Source organism: Gobio gobio (genome assembly GCF_949357685.1).
Source record: "Gobio gobio genome assembly, chromosome: 12".
Classification (NCBI taxonomy): Eukaryota; Metazoa; Chordata; class Actinopteri; order Cypriniformes; family Gobionidae; genus Gobio; species Gobio gobio.
In genome coordinates, this window is record NC_137105.1 from 25,374,230 (window position 1) to 25,394,796 (window position 20,567).

The 20,567-nt window shown below is 45.1% G+C and overlaps 1 protein-coding gene across 3 annotated transcripts in view; it reads left to right on the forward strand.

The window, feature by feature from the left end:
• traf3ip2a (TRAF3 interacting protein 2a) overlaps positions 1-20,567 on the forward strand; it is a 102,837-nt gene that overhangs the window by 28,526 nt on the left and 53,744 nt on the right. For 2 of the 3 annotated variants that reach the window (XM_079831517.1, XM_079831518.1), the window contains 4 exons: positions 12,088-12,257; positions 12,750-12,838; positions 12,955-13,023; positions 16,463-16,567. In XM_079831517.1, the coding sequence (XP_079687643.1) occupies positions 12,088-12,257; positions 12,750-12,838; positions 12,955-13,023; positions 16,463-16,567 (433 nt within the window). The remainder of the gene's footprint in view (positions 1-12,087; positions 12,258-12,749; positions 12,839-12,954; positions 13,024-16,462; positions 16,568-20,567) is intronic. The other variant, XM_079831519.1, reaches the window with a different exon arrangement.

The window sequence follows — 20,567 nt, forward strand, 5'->3', positions numbered from 1 at the left end:
GTTCGTTGTAGAGGGTGACTTACAACAATCTACCAAACAATAAATCGCAAATATATCAGACTCATGGAAAAATACATTGTCATTTTTGTCATTGCTAATTTATTAATAACTCTGCATTGTCTGTTTTAAAGAGAAAATAATCACTTCATCTGATGTTTAAAGCAAATAAAATAGCCTTAACAGCCTACTTACTGGAGTTCCACAACTACTGAAAAACTTTTGCCCTGTTTGTGTTTGTATTGTTTTACTACTTAAACAACTATTTTAAGTATATCACTGGACAAAACATGTTTTAGATGTTAACAAATAAAAACTAACACTACATTATTAAAAATTGGTCTCAGATAATAAACCATGTAAGGGAACAGGTTTTTTTCTCAATATTTTTGCTAAAAAATTATATTTATTTAGTCCATTACTTAATTTGTGTCAACTCTGTCAGACACACTAAAAAGCATGCTAACTATGTAAAATCTAAAAATCTAAATCTAAAATCTAAATCTAAATCATAAAATACATCTCTGTTTATTTTTTGTTTGTTTTCACACTATTATGAACAACCCAGTTTCTAAATTCCTTAATTATCCTCCCTCCTTTTAATATTAAACATATATCACCAAAGTTCTTAGGTAATTAAGACATATCATCATAGTTCCATTGATGTTTTATTCTTTTTTCAATTTATTGTGTAAAAATGTTAAGACATTTCTTTCAAAATTGACAGTGTAAAATACTGATGGAGTTGACAAATACTGACGAAGTTGACAAATACTGACAGTGTTGACAAATGTTGAGCTGAGGCCAAATATATATATATATATATATATGTAAATAGAACCATGAAACCGCATTAGAAGAATTCCCCATATGCAAAAAACTTATTAAATCACATTATACAGACTTTTTGAAAGCATTTGTCAAATATCAGACAAAACCTGACGGAGTTGATGTCTGAGGAAGTTGACAAAATAAAATAAAAATTCAACCTTAATCATGTGTTGTACAATGGAGCAATTTAGTTTTTAGCTGTTTTAATAAACATATAAAAATGGCCAGATTTATCCCACAACTATTTACAGAAACTTTTACACTGCGATGACGGAGTTGATATGTTAAGGCTGTGACCACAGAGACTTAAATATTGTTTGTTTAAAATATAAAAAAATATAAAACTTCCAGGTGTTACAGCACAGAAGGGACAGAGACAAAGGGATGCAGGTAACGGATGTTTATTGAACAACCAGAAGAGTGAACGGCAGTGCAGGTGAGTGAACGTGGAATTGCCAGGAGACAGATGTGGATGACTCAGTGATACTGTCCTTGTTCTTTGCAGAGGTAGCGGGCTGGAGACAGACTGGAGCGGAGAAGACTCAGGAGAACTCACACGAGACGAAGGACAACGAAGGAGATAAGGAGACACACTGGAGACAGGTAAGTGGCTTGAGCAGTCCTAGAGGTGAGTATACAGGTCACTTGATGCTAACGAGACCAGATGAAGACTGTGTGAGTGAGTGTGTCTTTTGTGCTGCTGGTGATTGCTGTGCTGATGGGGGTGCAGGTGTGCGTGATCAGTATTCGGGTGAAGGAGTGCGCTGTGATTGGGTGACGGTGGAGCCTGGCGTGTCTGTAACATTACCCCTCCCCCCTCCACAGGCCGCTCCTGAGGTCCAAGGACCCCGACGTCACGTGCGAACATTACCCCTCCCCCCCTCCACGGGCCGCTCCTGAGGGCCAAGGACCCCGACGTCATGGTGGTACCCATGAGCATTCCTTGGGACCGTAGCCCTCCCAGTCCACGAGGTATTCCAGGAGACCACCACGGCGTCGGGAGTTCAAGATGTCATGTACCTGGTAGGCAGCACCATCTTCTAGGATGAGAGGAAGGGGGGTTTCAGCGGCTGCGCCAGGCTCTGTGGAGACAGAAACAGAGGGGTGATGAGGCTTCAACAAAGAGACATGGAAGGTGGGATGAATTCTGTACTGAGGGGGTAACTGAAGTTGATAGGTGACAGGGTTGATCTGCTTGACGATGGGAAAGGGGCCAATGAATCTGGGACTCAGTTTCCGGCAAGGCAGACGCAGCCTGATGACCCTGGTGGACAGCCAGACCTTCTGTCCTGGTTGGTATGCTGGGGCATTGGAAAGTTGAAGGTCGGCTGTCATTCTGTGTCTGCACAGGGAAAATTCTAGAAATTCCTAGAAATTCCGTTGAAGCTGGTGGTGTGCGGAGTCCCAGACCCTCTCGCTCTCTCGGAACCAGTGGTCGACCGCTGGCACATCCTGATGGTTCCCCTGACACACTGGAAGGGTGCGAGTCCGGTGGTGGGTCTTCCCGTTCGACTGCGGATGGTATCCAGAGGAGAGGCTGACGGTCACACCTTGGAGTGAGAAGAAGGCTTTTCATACCCTGGAGATAAATTGTGGCCCTCTATCTGACACAATGCCCTCGGGAATCCTGTAATATCTGAAGATATGGTTGAACATAAGTTCAGCAGTCTCCATGGCTGTGGGCAATCCCTCCAAAGGAATCAGACGACATCCATCCATCCATCTTCTTCCGCTTTATCCAGGGCCGGGTCGCGGGGGCAGCAGTCTAAGCAGAGATGCCCAGACTTCCCTCTCCCTAGACACTTCCTCCAGCTCTTCCGGGGGGACACCGAGGCGTTCCCAGGCCAGCCGGAAGACATAGTCCCTCCAGCGTGTCCTAGGTCTTCCCCGGGGCCTCCTCCCGGTTGGACATGCCCGAAACACCTTCCCGGGAAGGCGCTCAGGAGGCATCCGGAACAGATGCCCGAGCCACCTCAACTGACCCCTCTCGATGTGGAGGAGCAGCGGCTCTACTCCGAGTTCCTCCCGAGTGACTGAGCTCCTCACCCTATCTCTAAGGGAGCGCCCAGCCACCCTGCGGAGAAAACTCATTTCGGCCGCCTGTATCCGGGATCTTGTCCTTTCGGTCATGACCCAAAGCTCATGACCATAGGTGAGAGTAGGAACGTAGATTGACCGGTAAATCGGGAGCTTCGCCTTACGGCTTAGCTCTTTCTTCACCACAACAGACCGGTACATCGACCGCATTACTGCAGAAGCTGCACCGATCCGTTTGTCAATCTCCCGTTCCATCCTCCCCTCACTCGTGAACAAGACCCCTAGATACTTGAACTCCTCCACTTGAGGCAGGAACTCTCCACCAACCTGAAGAGGGCAAACCACCCTTTTCCGACTGAGGACCATGGCCTCGGATTTGGAGGTGCTGATCCTCATCCCAGCCGCTTCACACTCGGCTGCAAACCGTCCCAGTGCATGCTGAAGGTCCTGGTTAGAAGGGGCCAACACGACAACGTCATCCGCAAAGAGCAGAGACGAAACCGTGTGGTCCCCAAACCTGACACCCTCCGGCCCCTGGCTGCGCCTAGAAATTCTGTCCATAAAAATTATGAACAGAACCGGCGACAAAGGGCAGCCCTGCCGGAGTCCAACATGCACCGGGAACAAGTCTGACTTACTGCCGGCAATGCGGACCAAACTCCTGCTTTGGTCGTACAGGGACCGGACAGCCATTAGCAAAGGACCCCGGACCCCATACTCCCCGAGCACCCTCCACAGGATGCCGCGAGGGACACAGTCGAATGCCTTCTCCAAATCCACAAAACACATGTGGACTGGTTGGGCAAACTCCCATGAACCCTCCAGCACCCTGTAGAGGGTATAGAGCTGGTCCAGTGTACCACGGCCCGGACGAAAACCAGACTGTTCCTCCTGAATACGAGGTTCTACTATCGGCCGTATTCTCCTCTCCAGTACCCTGGCATAGACTTTCCCGGGGAGGCTGAGAAGTGTGATCCCCCTGTAGTTGGAACACACCCTCCGGTCCCCCTTCTTAAAAAGAGGGACCACAACCCCGGTCTGGCATCCCAGAGGCACTGTCCCCGACCGCCACGCGATGTTGCAGAGGCGTGTCAGCCAAGACAGCCCCACAACATCCAGAGACTTGAGGTACTCAGGGCGGATCTCATCCACCCCCGGTGCCTTGCCACCGAGGAGTTTCTTGACCACCTCGGTGACTTCAGCCCGGGTGATGGACGAGTCCTCCTCTGAGCCCCCAGCCTCTGCTTCCTCAATGGAAGGCGTGATGGCAGGATTGAGGAGATCCTCAAAGTATTCCTTCCACCGTCCGACGATATCCCCAGTTGAGGTCAACAGCCGCCCATCGCCACTGTAAACAGCGTTGGTAGGGCACTGCTTCCCCCTCCTGAGGCGCCGGACGGTTTGCCAGAATCTCTTCGAGGCCAGCCGATAGTCCTTTTCCATGGCCTCACCGAACTCCTCCCAGGCCCGAGTTTTTGCCTCCACAACCACCCGGGCTGCAGTCCGCTTAGCCTGCCGGTACATGTCAGCTGCCTCAGGAGTCCCACAAGCCAACCAGGCCCGATAGGACTCCTTCTTCAGCTTGACGGCATCCCTTACTTCCGGTGTCCACCACTGAGTTCGGGGATTGCATGGTCCATTCGGACTCAATATCTCCAGCCTCCCTCGGGATCCGGTCGAAGTTCTGCCGGAAGTGGGAGTTGAAGATCTCTCTGACAGGGGGCTCGGCCAAACATTCCCATCGGACCCTTACAGTACGCTTGGGTCTACCGGGTCTGTCCAGCTTCCTCCCCCGCCATCGGATCCAACTCACCCCCAGGTGGTGATCAGTTGACAGCTCCGCCCTTCTCTTCACCCGAGTGTCCAAGACATACGGCCGCAGGTCAGATGAAACGACCACAAAGTCGATCATTGACCTACGACCTAGAGTGTCCTGGTGCCATGTGCACTGATGGACACTCTTATGCCTGAACATGGTGTTCGTTATGGACAAACCTTGACTAGCACAGAAGTCCAATAACTGAACACCACTCGGGTTCAGATCAGGGGGGCCGTTCCTCCCAATCACGCCCCTCCAGGTGTCACTGTCATTGCCCACGTGGGCGTTGAAGTCCCCCAGTAGAACGACGGAGTCCCCAGTCGGAGCACTTTCCAGCACCCCTCCCAGGGACACCAAAAAGGCCGGGTACTCTGCACTGCCGTTCGGCCCGTAGGCACAAACAACAGTGAGAGACCTATCCCTGAGCCGAAGCCGCAGGGAAACGACCCTCTCGTTCACCGGGGTAAACTCCAACACATGGCGGCAGAGCTGGGGGGGTATAAGCAAACCCACACCAGCCCGCCGCCTCTCACCATGGGCAACTCCAGAGTGGTGAAGAGTCCATCCTCTCTCGAGGAGTGTGGTTCCAGAGCCCAAGCCGTGCGTAGAGGTGATTCCAACTATCTCTCGTCGGAACCTCTCAACCTCACGCACAATCTCAGGCTCCTTCCCCGCCAGTGAGGTGACATTCCATGTCCCAAGAGCCAGTTTCCGTGTCCAGGGATCGGGTTGTCTAGGCTCCTGCCTTCGACTGCTGCCCGATCTTCTCCGCACCGGCCCCTTACGGTCCCTCCTGTGAGTGGTGGGCCCACGGGAAGGTGTCCCCACGTCGCTCCTTCGGGCTGAGCCCGGCCGGACCCCGTGGGGGAAGGCCCGGCCACCAGGCACTCGCATACGAGCCCCAACCCCAGGCCTGGCTCCAGGGTGGGGCCCCGGCTGCGCCGTACCGGGCGACGTCACGGTCCTCGTTTTCCTTGTCGTCATAAGGGTTTTTTGAACTGCTCTTAGTCTGACCCGTCCCCTAGGACCTGTTTGCCTTGGGAGACCCTACCAGGGGCATATAGCCCCGGACAACATAGCTCCTAGGTTCATTCGGGTACTCAAACCCCTCCACCACGTTAAGGTGGCAGTTCAAGGAGGAGATCAGACGACATGACTTAGAGAATCTGTCAATTATCACTAATATGCAGGTACGTTTATCAGAAGCAGGGAGGTCGGTATTGAAGTCTACTCCTAGGTGTGACCAGGGTCTGTTGGGAACGGGCAGAGGATGGAGTTTTCCTGAGAGAAGATTCCGAGGACCCTTAGATATACGTCAGCTGCCATGTTCGGCCACCAGATGCGCTCCTTTAGCAGCGAGAGAGTTTCATTGACCCCAGGGTGGCCAGTGCCCAATGACGTGTGGGATGTGTGGATAAGAGGAGTGCGCCGTGTCCAAACCTGGCAGATAACCCGGCAGAGCGTTGGTGGAGGAATTGGAGGAGGGGATGGTTTCTTCTGACCAGACGATGGGACTCACAAAGAGTTTTTCAGGCAAAATGGGCTCTGATCTTTTGGCATTTTCTTCAGGACTGTAGAGATGGGATAAGGCGTCCGCCTTAATATTCTTTGATTCAGAACGATAGGAAATGGTGAAATGGAAGCGGGTAAAGAACAATGCCCAACGCGCCTGTCATCGGTTTAGTCGCTTGGCGTCTCTGAGATACTCCAGATTCTTGGGGTCAGTTAGAACCAGGAACGGATGCTGAGCACCCTCCATCCAATGCCTCCACTCTTCAAGGTTTGCGGGAGAAGAAGGCACGTGAATGGAGTCTACTTGGGGTCCCCTGCTGCTGGGACAAAACCGCTCCCACTCCGGTGGTCGAGGCATCGACCTCAATGATGAAGGGTTTCTCAGGGTCTGGATGCACAAGGAGGGGAGCCGTGGTGAAGGCTTCTTTTAGGGTTTTGAAGGCTTGGGTGGTGGCTGGGGTTCAGGAAAGAGACTTGGCTTGGGTGGTGGCTGGGGTCCAGGACAGAGAATTGGGCTTGTTACGCAGTAGGTGGGTAAGTGGACTGGAAATTATACTATAGTCTTGGATGAAACGGCGGTAGAAATTGGCAAATCCTAGGAATCTCTGGAGTTATTTGACGGTGGTGGGTGTGGGCCAGTTCCTGATGGCATCCACCTTCCCCTCGTCCATTCGGATGCCACTGCTGTCAATGTTGTAGCCAAGGAACTGCACTGAGGGTTGATGGAACGAGCATTTCTCCGCTTTTAAGGAATAGATGGAACTCTCTCAGGCATATCAGGACCTCCGCAACGTGGTGGCGATGTTCGGCCATGCTCCGGGAGTATATCAGGATGTCGTCAATGTATACCAGCACGAACTTGTGGAGAAACTCCCAGAGCACCTCATGGATGAAATCCTGGAATAAGGAGGGTTGGCCAGTCCATACGGCATGACAAGGTACTCGTAGTGTCCAGTAGGGGTCACAAAGGCTGTCTTCCACTCATCCCCCTCACGTATCCAGATGAGGTTATACGTGCTGCGGAGGTCCAACTTGAATACAGTGGCACCACGGAGATGTTCAAGCACTGCTGGGACGAGAGGAATTTCACGAGAAGGATTTCAAAGAGAAGGATTTTACGATGATCTTGTTGAGTGCTCCGTAGTCTATGAAAGGCCGCAATCCTCAGTCCTTCTTTGCCACGAAGAAGAAGCTAGACACAGCAGGGGAAGTAGACAGGCGGATGTAACCTTGCTCTAGAGCCTCCTTGATGTATTCCTCCATGGCCTTCTCCTCCGGTAGAGACAGGGGGTAAATCCTCTCACGGGGCACTGACTCACCCGGAAGCAGATCGATGGCACAGTCCCATGGCCGGTGTGGAGGCAGCTTGGAGGCTTGCTTGGGGCAGAAGACGTCGCTGAAGGGGGCATAACATGAAAGGATTTCCACCGAACGCTTCTCTACTGGGCTTTCGATGGATGTGGCGCAGACAGATCTTCGGGAGGTGGAGAGCATGGAACAGGGAAAGCAGAGAAACAGTTCGGAAAGCAGCTGTCGCCCCACTTCAAGATCTCGCCGGTCTTCCAGATGACTGGGTTATGCTGCTCCAACCATGGGTGCCCTAGGACCACGTCAGCGGTGGATTCCTCCAGAACCAGCAGATGTTGTTGTTCAATTTGAAGGATACCCACTTGAAGCTGTACTGGACCGACACTGAAATGCACTTGTCTTCGGCTGAGGGGTCTTCCAGTTATCGAGTGGATCAGGTAGACGGACGGCGTGGCTGTTGTCTTGAGCTTGAGCTAAAGGCAGAGGGCGCCAGAGATGAAGTTGCCGGCTGACCCAGAGTCGAGGAGGGCACAAACTGGAATGGAAATACCGGCAGCAGTAAGGTTTACAATAGTGGTGAGTGGTTTACTCTTATTTATTGAAGGAAGAATGGCACTCACCATGGGACGAGGAGGACGAACTGGGCATGCTGAGATGAAATGCCCAGATAAACCACAATATAAGCATAGACTCTGGGTCAGCCGCCTCTGCCATTCAGTAAGTGTCAGACACAAGTTCTCCAGTTGCATAGGTTCGTGGGCTGGTTCTGGAGGACTGATGGATTCTGGTCGGCAGAGGGGTAGTGCAAATAGCAGCTGGCCCTGGTGTTCTTCGAGACACAACTGCATACGAGTGGCGAAGCGAATGGAGAGTTGGATGAAGCGTTCGAGCCTGACGGAATCCTTGTTTGCAGCGAGATGCAACCACACTCGTGGATCCAATCCTTGCCGATGAAAGGTTAACAGGGACTGTTCGTTCCATCCACTGGCGGCAGCGAGTGTTCTGAACTGAAGAGCATATTCATTCACAGTCATAGAGCATTGTTTTAAATGGTACAATTGCTCACCAATCGAATAATCCCAGGCAGGTTTCCCGAAAACCTCTTTGAAGTGGGAGAAGAAACTGGTGAGTGACTGAGTAATGGGATTATTCTGGGTCCAAAGAGTTTCAGCCCAGCAAAGCGCCTTGCCGTTTAACTGGGAAATGATAAACGCTACCTTAGCGTGGTCATCATGTGCGGTTGCATCTCCAGGACCAGCGAACATTGCAGAATGAATCCGTTGCAATCCTCCGCCGAACCAGAGAAGGGCGCCGGTTTGGCCATGGGACTGGCGTACACAGGAGGTGAAGGAGAGATGGCGGTGTTGACGAAGGTGGTCGCTGGTGGATTCGTGGTAAGTGATTGGCGTACCGCGCCCACGTGCTCTTGAAATGGATCTGGGGTGCTCATTCTGGTGTTCAGCGGTTTTGGTCCGGTCTTCTGTTACAATACAGAAGGACAGAGACAAAGGGATGCAGGTAACGGATGTATATTGAACAACCAGAAGAGTGAACTGCAGTGCAGGTGAGTGAACGTGGAATTGCTAGGAGACAGATGTGGATGACTGAGTGATACTGTCCTTGTTCTTTGCAGTGGTAGCGGGCTGGAGACAGACTGGTGCGGAGAAGACTCAAGTAAACTCACACAAGACGAAGGACAACGACGGAGATTAGGAGACACACTGGAGACAGGTAAGTGGCTTGAGCAGTCTTAGAGGTGAGCATACAGGTCAGTACATGATGCTAATGAGACTGGACGAAGACTGTGTGAGTGATTGTGTCTTTTGTGCTGATGGGGTGCAGGTGTGCGTGATCAGTATTCGGGTCAAGGAGTGCGCTTTGATTGGGTGACGGTGGAGCCTGCCGTGTCTGTTACACCAGGGGCATGTTCAAAGCTCAAACCGGTGCGCAACGTTTTGCTACGGTTTCCGGTTGAAAGTCATGTTTCCTGGAAACGATGTGCAATGGGTTTGAGATGCATTTTCCCTTGTTTGGTGGGTGTGTCAAAGATGTCTGCCCAATCAGCAGCAACATGTATATAAACCACGCGGTGTTAAAGAGACAGTTCGCACAAAGGGTCCAAATAAAGTTGTTTACAAATGTGTCCTACAGCTCGGTATACGCAACAATTGAAGATATTAGAAGACATGTTTGTCGTATTAGTTTTATAGTTAAAATATATATATATCAACACTGTAAAAAATTTAAGGCCTCTCAAATTCAACATTTTCGAGTTACCGATCATATCTACATTTTTCAGAATTTCTGTGAATTGAATTTTATCTTTGTGGCAACAGTCTGTTAACATGGGCTCAATTAGAAATAATATGTTGAGCCAATGGAAAAATTTAATTTACCAACACTGTAAAAAATGTCAGGCCTCTCCAATTTAAAATTTTCTAGTGACTGGTCACATCTAAAATTTTCAGTTGGCCAAATTGAATTTCTGTGAATTGATACAATTTAATTCACAGAAATTCAATTTGGCCAACTAAAACATTTAGATGTGACCAGTCAATTTTAAATTGGAGAAATGTTTTACAGTGAAACTGTGAAATTGTTTATTTCTCACTGTCCCAAAAGACAAAAATGACCAAAAACATATTAAAATATATTAAGCAAAATGAACACCGACCACAGGGTTGACATTTTATCACATTACTTTATTAACAAATCAATTCCAACACAGGATATTTGGTGAAAATACATTATTTTCAATAAGGAAAAACTCTGAATATTCAAGAAGTCTTCTGCATAACAGGATGTTTAACGTGATGAAGAAAATGCGGCACTGCATAGGCTAAAAAACTGCAAATAAAAATAAAAACTAACATTAATGGCAAAGTTTCCCTGCATCACATCTGGCAAATGACAAAACAGAAGTTCTTCATTATATATCGAGGATGAGCTGAATGAATGGACGAATAAGAAAATCACGAGCTTGACGTGTGATATTAAAAGGCAATAACTTAAGCCCTGAAAGAGGCCGACGCCAAACGCAATCTAACGGCACCGTGTTCAACAGTCGCATGCCGCACATATCACACACAAATGACTTAATTTACTTATTACCTATTATTTTAGACATATAAGACATGAGGAAAATAAAACTATTGGCTACCATTAGACAATTATGTGGTAAACGAGAACGCACTCACGAAACCAATGAATGCATGAACTCGTGATTATACAAATGTCTTTTAAACTTCATAACGGGTCATGAAGCAAAACTCTGGAGAATAATTTCAGTGCTCAATACTCACCAACGTCTTGTGACGATGAATATCTCTATTCTCTTGGGAATGTTTGTTTTGGTCTTCAGCACCGGCTGGTTTGGCTCTGCAGTCTGCTCGCGCTCCCTCGCTCCATTGAAATCTCCACACGAACGGTTTTCCTCAAGCGCATTTTGCGCATGCGTTAACATTTTTTCGGACGTAGGACTTGTTCGTCCAACATGGATTTTTCCCTTCGACTTTATAGATTGACTGAGCACAATTAAATATGTTCGGTGAATATACAATTTTAATTTTGAGTGAAGACCTTAAGCTATGATTAGTTCAATTGCATCTTTTTGCATGGGGATAATTATTTGGAAGTCATTTATTGGACCAATATGTAATGATACATTTTCAAAATTTTTCAAAAAAAAATTTTTTTTTATAGTGAACATGATGCATTTATTTATATTTTTAGCTTCATTGCAAGGCAAGTTTATTTATATACCAAATTTCATATATGTTAATTAAGTGCTTTACATAAAAATGAGAAAGAAAATACAAGGTATTAAAAAAGTAAGAACTAGAAATAAAATGATTTAAATTAGAATTGATTACCAGGAGATAAAGTTAAATAAATGGGATGGGGATGTTCTCTTTTAGTCTGAACGGCAAGGGCAGTGATTGCATGTATTTTGCAGAATTAAACCTGTATTTAAATCGATTTCATCAGGCTCTGAAAATTCCTCAAAAAGAACACCTTGGAATGGCCTTCTCAGCTGACATAGTTGCAACTCTTGCGTCATCAGAACAGGGTGTTCAACGCAGCACCATTTCCGTTTAAAAAAACGTTTTGCAGTGTTTTGTCGGGGCTGAACGCAGCCCAGGACTATGCGTCCTACTGTGAGATCCACAATGAGCAGGAAATAGCAAATGCTCCTCAGAGTTAATCCTGATTGAGTTGACACAAAGTGAGGACACAACTTTTATAGCTATTTTTTTTAAATAGAAAATATAATTAAATATCTACTTTTTGTAATGTTTGATATATTAAAGATTTCTGCCTTTTAATGTAACTGTGTATTTTTTTTTTATTTGTTGCATTTTTAAACACTTAATTTGGCAGTTTTACATTGTGACCACATGCTGAGGACAGGTTAAATTACATGTGTTTCCAAGTATAGAGTGTGCTTTTAAAACACCCTCAGATGGGGTGGGTCCTGAACCCCCCCAACCCCCCACGATTTACGCCTATGGTTATGACACACCCTGAACTGACTTGCTCTGTAATATATATCTAAACATAATATCTTTTGCTTTTCTTTGGAGGCCCATCCCTAAACAAGCAGCTGTTGAGAGGCGCCCTCAAGTCACATCCCATCAGAGCACAGCCCCTGTGAAAGAGCTCATGTCAGAAGTGTGTGTCCAGCCGTCCCAACCAGCTGCTGTCGGCCACCTTCAAACCCTGAAGCGTAACATCAGTCTTCCTGATGACTGCAGTGAGTGTTGTTTCAAAGCAGGGCCGTAACCACCATAGACATTGAGGGGGACAAGTCATTTGAGGGGGGCACAAAAAATATATATATTTATGAAATTTCACCATTTTGAATTGAAAATATAGCATTATTTATGTAAATCATAACTGAATTTGACGTGACAGGAAACTTTTTGCATTTTTACATATTAGGCAGATGAAAATGAAAGTAAATTTGTGCATATTTTTAAAAAATATATTTGCAAATAGTTTACTTCATAACTACAATAGAACTGGAACTTTTATTGTTCTTATTTCTTTTTAATAATTTCCTTAAATCCCTTTTAATCCTTTAATAATTTAATTCATTTAAATAAACCAATAAGACCAATACCCCCAACCTTTCCCACACAAAAAAACAATGTCTAAGACATGGTTACGGCCTTGTTTCAAAGACTTCAAAGAAGATTTTCAGACCTTGAATTCTGGAAACCTATATAACTTTTATGAATTTCAGGAGATGTTTTCATAACGTACTCTGTGGACACTGCTGCAGAGTTGATGCCCTTTGTGAGTTTTTTGAATAATCAAGGATTCAGACCGGCTGTAAGATTGTTTACTTTTTGCTTATTTACAGTGTCAATTATTTAAACATTTATTGTTTGTCACATGTTTATACTAGATATGTTAAACAAAGAATATTTTTTTCTATTTTTTTTTAGATTGATATATTTGAAGACAGAGTTAGAGAAATGGACATCAACAAATGGATGGACAGTTTTTTAAAAAATGTAAGAATTTATGTATCATTATTATTATTATTACAATGGCAGAAAAAGAGCTGAAGTTAATAATTTTTTGCATAAAGTGATGTGTGTTATATAAAAAGAAAAACAGCTTAATATGTAAATACTGTAAGTGTAACGGCATGTCACTCAAAGTGGGATTCATAAGCAAACTTTATTAATACCGTAGTCAAGCACCAGTAAACACAGCAAAATGGAGTGCACACAATCTTGGTAAATGAGCAGGCAAAGGGTCAGGGCAGGCAGAGAACAAACACAAGTCCGAGACAACGGGGTCACAACCGGTAGGCAAAAAACAGGGAAAAAGTTGTTCACAGGGCACAACAAAACTTTGCAGTGGGGAAAGGGGAAGAGTCAGCTTAAATAGGCCAGCGGATAGGCTACAGCTGGAACAGCTGATCAGTGCCAGGTACGGGGCTGATGAGAAATGTAGTGTGGGTGTAAGAAGGTCAATACTCTGGTGATGGAGCTCTCTGGTGGTCGGAAGAGGGGATCACGGAGTTCGTCTCTGTGACAGAGCCCCCTCCCTGCGAGTGGCTCCTGGCGCGAGGAGGCAGGCAATGTTGAGGCCTCCCACATGGTCGAGGGGCCGGCCTATCCGGATGGGTACGGCGGAACTCTTCCGGTTGAAGGTTGGGGTCGATAATGTCATCTGCATTGACCCATGACTGCTCCTCCGGGCCTTACCCCTCCCAATCGACCAAATACTGGAGAGTTCTTCCTCTGCATCTGGAGTTTCAGCAGTTCTCGAAGCTGGTACACCTCCTCGTCCACCACCATGATGGGTAGGGGGCACTGATCACCGGACACCTCCTCCTCATTCGGACCAACAGCGGGCTTGAGCAGAGACATGGAAAGTGGGAGACATACGATAATGGTTAGGCAAGGCAAGGCGGAAAGAAACAGGTGTGATTTGTCGGACAATTTGGAATGGACCCACGTACCTGGGATGTTGGATGCGTTCCTCGTAAGTGTATACATTGACGATATTCTGTTCTTTTCAGACAATGACAGTTTGATGGAGCATATCTCTGAATACGTCATTGATGAAAGATTGGAAGACAGAAGGACGGTTGACCAGGCCGAAGGGCATGACCAGATACTCATAGTGCCCAGTGATCGTAGAAAAGACTGTCTTCCATTCATCCCCCTCTTGTATGCGAATGACATTGTATGATCTACTGCATAGATCAAGTTTGGTGTAGTACTTGGCCGTTCGGGGCTGTTCCAGAGCTGCAGGGACCAGAGGTAGGGGAAATCGGAACTTGACAGTTATTTCGTTCAGACCACGATAATCAATGCATGGCCGAAGATCTCCATCCTTCATCTGGATGAAAAAGAATTCAGCAGACGCAGGAGACGTCGAAGGCTGAATGAAGTCTTTGGCTAATTCTTCCTCTATGTATCTTTTCATGGCTTCTGATTCAGGCTGAGAGAGGGGAAATATGCAACCTTTAGGAGGGGTAGAACCAGGGAGGGTTTGGCGCAATCGCAGGTCCTGTGCGGAGGCAGTTTGGACGCTTTGGCCTTACTGAAGGTCACTGACAGGTCTGCATATTCGATTCGACAGGGAGGTTGAGGTTGACAGTAATGGACCGGACAGCCAGGGGTGAGATGTGAGCGAGACATTCGGGGTAACAGGGCCTGTTCCACTGGGCGATCTGACCATCTTTCCAGGAGGCGAAGCCAGGGTAAACCAAGGATGACAGGTGTGTGTGGTGTAGTCAAGATGTAGAATTGAATCTTCTCCGAATGGAGTATACCAGTGTGCATCAACAGTTCTTGTGTGATGAATGACACCTGTCCGGAGCCCAGTGGACATCCATTTATCGCTTCCACTCTTAGGGAAGAAGAGCAGCAAATGAGAGCAATGTTGTTAAGTTGAGAAAACTCTTTGGACATAAAGTTTCCAGCTGTTCCTGAATCCAATAAAGCAGTAGTGGAGATTTTTCGGCTATTGGCTATGCTAGTGATGGGTAGAGTAACACACAGGTCTGGATTTAAAGCGTCAGTGGCAAAACTCATTGACTTCTGGGATTCAGGGTTTGGCCGTGAAGGACAGGAGATTCGTAGATGACCAGGTGGTCCACAGTACAAGCATAGATGCTCGCCCGCACTATTGCCCTCCTTGGGATGATCAAAGACCTCAAAAAATCATTGCAGGAAAATATCAAAAGACGGGAAAGCCGTCCCTCCCTCTCTCCACACAGCTGTAATCCATTCTAACGCCTTGCCAGTGAGTAAAAAGCACACAAAAGCGATCTTACCAGCCTCAGTGGAATATAGTGTGGGTTGTTGCTCCACAAACAGCGAGCATTGAAGGATTAATCCCTTACATTTCGGCGGGTCTCTGTCAAACTTATCAAGGAACACTATACGGGGGCTCACTTGTGTAATGGCGGCACTCTACGGTGTTGCAAGCTCTGATGGGGAGCTGTGGAGATTCTGGAGTGCCTTTACTAGCTCCTCTGTGAGCGATGTCAGGCAATTCAGCTGATGCTGGTGTGCTGCGAGTTGACTAGCCTGGGCAGACAGTACTGACGTCAGATGGGTAAATGCCGCTGGATCGCGGGGGTGGCAAAGTTTTCTGTAATGGCAAATCACTCGAAGTTGGATCCATAAACAAGCTTTATTAATACCGTAGTCACACAGGCAATAGTCTAGCACCAGTAAACACAGCAAAATGGTGTGCACACAATTGTGGTCAATGAGCAGGCAAAGGGTCAGGGCAGGCAGAGAACCAACACAAGTCCGAGACAGAGCAGAGAGTCCAAAAGGCAGGCAGCAGAGAGTCGTAGACGAGATAAACAATGGAGTCACAACAGGAAAAAACAGGGAAAAAATGCTCAGAGTTGTTCACGGGGCAGAACAAAACTTTGCAGTGGAGAAAGGGGAAGAGTCAGCTTAAATAGGCCAGCGGATAGGCTACAGTTGGAACGGCTGATTAGTGCCTGGTACGGGCTGATGGGAAATGTAGTGTGGGTGTAAGAAAGTCAGTACTCTGTTGATGGAGCCCTCTGGTGGCCGGAAGAGGGGATCACAGAGTTTGTCTCTGTGACAGTAAACATTCATAGATTGTTTCTTCCAAAAAGTGTAAATACTGTGACTTTTAATACTATCAAGACATTGCTATTTTTCTTTAAACATCAGTCATAACTCTACCCCTGGTACTTCATCTTTAATTGACTTTTTGTTTAATAGTTGAGTTCTTACCTCTGGGTACTTTAGTTAGATTTTAAAACATAAAAAAAAAAACTAAAGTTAAGGTGTTTAATTAGTCATTTTAAATTGATTCCTTGAATAACACTAAATCTAGTATTAGTCACAGTCTTGGGCTGTAGTTAAATTGAGAAAAGGTTTATATGTTTATTTTCTCTGCTTTCTGCTGTAATCTGATTATTAATTTTTATTTATTTTTTTGCAGAAGTCAGTGCTAATCATTGTAGTGATCAGTCCAAAGTATAAGACAGATGTTGAAGGAGAAGGATCTGATCAACATGGACTACACACCAAATACATACACACTCAGGTGAGAGATGGTTGACAGTTGTTTTTTCTGATCCTTCTATATAGATCTGTGTGAAAGCTTCTTACATTTATTTTATTGATAATGTAGTGATTTTACTTTCGTCCATCCAAGGACGCTAAGTAAGGTAGAGATTGGTACTCATGTCACTGCTGACGTTGTGGTTTTTGGATCACACGTCACTTAAGGTGTGGTTATGAGTACATCAGATGACCACCTTCCCCCTCTCTTTGTTTGAGACACTAGTCAAGGTCTTTTACCTTGGCTGTATGAGAACACTCCAAACAGGAGGTTGTCCATTTTAGATTGAATGTAAAGTGGGGAGAGTTGGTCAGCTCATTTATCTGAAAGATTGGTGAGATTTCTAACTTGTAGAGTTATAAAATAAATTGTATTAACAAAGATAAACAAGAATAACTAACACAACTACTAAATGAATACAATGAATGACAAAGGAATAAAGTGTATAAGATGCATAAAATACATGTGATTAAGTTGAGTGTGGCTATGGAAGAGTTGCGTTATCTTATAGAAAGATAAACTGTTGTTTCTCTAAAACTAAGGTAAAGAACCTTATTATGCATCAAACAAATAAACAAAAGATTATTTGTTATTAACTAGCATCAGTTATATTTACTCTAATGTAAATTAGAAAACCATATACTGATAATATACAATAATGCCACGGTCTCTAGAAAGAGGTTTGGTTAAGTGATATTTACGTTCCACGTGGTTGAGTAAGCAGTCCGATGGCGGTGACTTCTTCCACTGGTTGTGCTGGGAGACAATGCAGTGGGGAAAGGAGCTGGAATCCGTTTCAACAGCCTTGAACACGAAGATCTATGGGATGCTGATCTCCTGGAGCACCAAAGGGTCCTAAAATCTGGAACACGCAGATGAGGCCCTGAAGTAGGTGCAGAAGGTCCTTAATCTGGAACACGCAGACGAAGAAACCTTGAAGTGAAGGTTTTGCTCTCCTGAGCTTAACCTTGTTGCAAATGTCTCTGTGTCTTCTGCCTCTCCGGGCCAGACACTCAAGACTTGGTGAATCCGCTTTTGTCTTTCTGGCATGGAGACTCAAGACATGCTGTAGTCGTCACTGTCTCACTGGACTAAAACTCTGAACGTAATGTTTGTTAATGTATCTTTCCTCACAGGCTGGAGGCTCAGAATGTGGTCGTATCTGTTGCTGCCTCACAAGCTGTAGAGTCAGATCCTTGTTTCTTTTGTTGTCACTCTGGATTAACCAGAGGCTCAGAATGTTACGGTGTATCTGTTATGTCTCATCCTTCCAGGACAGATTCAAAACTTGGTTGTTCTGTCAGTCCCATCCTCGCAGGACAGACTCAGAACTTGGTTGTTCTGTCACAGTCTCATCCTCGCAGGACAGACTCAGAATTTGGTGATCTGTTTCAGTCTCATCCTTGCCGGATAGACTCAGAACAAGGAGTGTCTGTTGAAAGGGTACTGTGTTGCTCTTAGAAATCAATTTATTTTTTGTGTATTATTTTACTATTTTATTTGTATATATTGTGAATTATTTCCCCGGGACTTTTATTTTGAAATCGCGATCTGATATCACTGAAGTGCGCATGCTCCAGAACGCGCAGAAAGGAGAGAAAGACGAAGTTGACGCAGCACAGCTCATATATGCAATCTTTTAACAGTTTATCCTCAGAAAACATTTGACTGTAAATAATTTATGAATTTAATCAAGTTGTTATGGATCTTTGATTGTAACAAGTGATTTAACTGCCTTTAAATGTTAAAACTTTGTACACTGTGATTGAAGACAATAGTTGCAAATAAGAGCTAACAATTGACTGATTGAACAGTAATATTGCATTCATGTTTTCCTGTAATGTTTATTTACATATTTTATTTTTCTGTATTTGCAGTTTTACAGTAAAGAATAATAACCAAGAAAAGTAGGCCTTGGGACTTTATTCTAAATGTTTGCTATCTGTCTACTGGAAAACAGTCACGTGCTATGAGGGCAGAATAGGTACCTTTATGCTTTTCCGATGAGGAGGAGATTGCAATTTGTCAATTTGTCCGTTCATTACGTGACATCCCCATAAACTGAGCTATACAGTCTGTAGTACCGGATACAGAATTGATTAGTTCACATCTCGGGTTTGAGTTGTTCGTTCATCACGTGACAACCACATAAGCTATAAGGCGATGCAGTCGGTAACGGATACAGAATTGATTAGTTCACATCTCAAGTCTTCGGGTTCGAGTCCTTCGCGTTTGTTCTTTTGTCCCGTAACTATGTTGTTATTGTAGGTATCTTTGCCATACAGTCTGTAGTACCGGATTCAGAATTGATTAGTTCACATCTCGAGTCTCGGATTCAAGTCATTTGTTCATCACGTGACAACTACATAAGCTATAAGGCTATGCAGTCGGTACTGGATACAGAATTGATTAGTTCACGTCTCGAGTCTTCGGGTTCGAGTCATTCACAATCGTTCTTTTGTCACGTAACTATGTTGTTATTGTAGGTATCTTTGCTTTATCGAAGTGATTTTCCCCATCATACGGATAAAGTTTGTTTAAAGCACTACTTTTTATTATTAGCACATGTTATGGAAAATAACCATCATGACAGAAATTCCAATAAATTATAAATTGCAAGAAATAAAAAGCTACAATTTGAGACCAGAAATGCATCATGTAGCTAACTTTAAGAGTTAAAAAAAAACTGACTATGCGCTTGTTTGTAAGGAAGTTTGGGAATTTTTAAAGGATTAGTTCACTTTTAAATAAACTTATGCTGATAATTTACTCACCTCCATGTCATCCAAGATCTTTCTTTCTTCAGTCGAAAAGAAATTAAGGTTTTTTTATGAAAACATTCCAGGATTTTTCTCCATATAATGGACTTCAATGGGCACCAGTTCAACAGTTCAAGGTCCAAATGACCGTTTCAGTGCAGATTCAAAGGGCTTTAAATGATACAAAACGAGACCAGACAATGAATAAGGGTCTTATCTAGTGAAACGATCGGTCATTAAAATTTAAATAAAAAAGTTTTATTTTACACAAATGCTCGCCTTTCTCTGTTCTTTGATGCACGTTCGTGACGTCACTTAATACGCAATTACGTTGAAAAGGGTGGGGCTTGGGGCCTTGGACGGTGTCTCCAGTTAATTTTGGGCAAACTAAAAAAAACCTCTAAAATGCTGTTGCTCAGTAACGGTGGAAATACATTTTGTTCGGTAATGCAGCGAGATGCATAAGGTCAACATTTTTGCACACGCGAGCGGGAGGGGCTCTCTGATAATTTTCTCTGTCACTCTAACATGCGCTTTATCACAAGTGCAGCAGTCATGTACAGCACTCATAAATCACAATAACTGATCAAATAAGGCGGCTCTTCATTTTAATTGGATAGCAAAACATTGTCATGTTTAGCAACTTTTTTAACATTTCTGTTTTGCCGTTTTTGCCTTTATTAAGATATGATGGTAGAGAGAACTAACAGGAAGTCAAGTGGGAGAGAGAGGGGGGGGCAGGATCAGGGAAGGTACGAGCCTGGACTTGAACTTGGTTCACCCAAATTTTAACTGTGCTGCATTGCTGGAATTAACGGAATTACTTTTCCTGTTTTTGATGTGCACAATGCCTCCTGCCATTAAGAAAAGTAATGCTATTCTGAAGGGTTTGATTGGCTCTCTTGTTTGAATTTGACAAGACAAATTCAAATTCAATATGGACAAGACAAAAGAGAATATGCTGTCTGTGAGTGTTGTGTCTATGTGACGCACACACACACACACTGTTCACGAGTTCACACTTACATATAATTTATAGAGAGTAAATTTAAATGAATATTTGGCGTGCTGTCCGGGGGAAGGGCTTCGAGCTCGAATTTGGCCCGAACCCAGAGTACCCCCTGTGTATGTAAGTGGTTAGAACTAAAAGTGTGTAGAAGGGGTGGTGGAGGGATGCTGTCAATAAACTGTCAATAAACGGAGGTAAGACTGCTGTGTATATA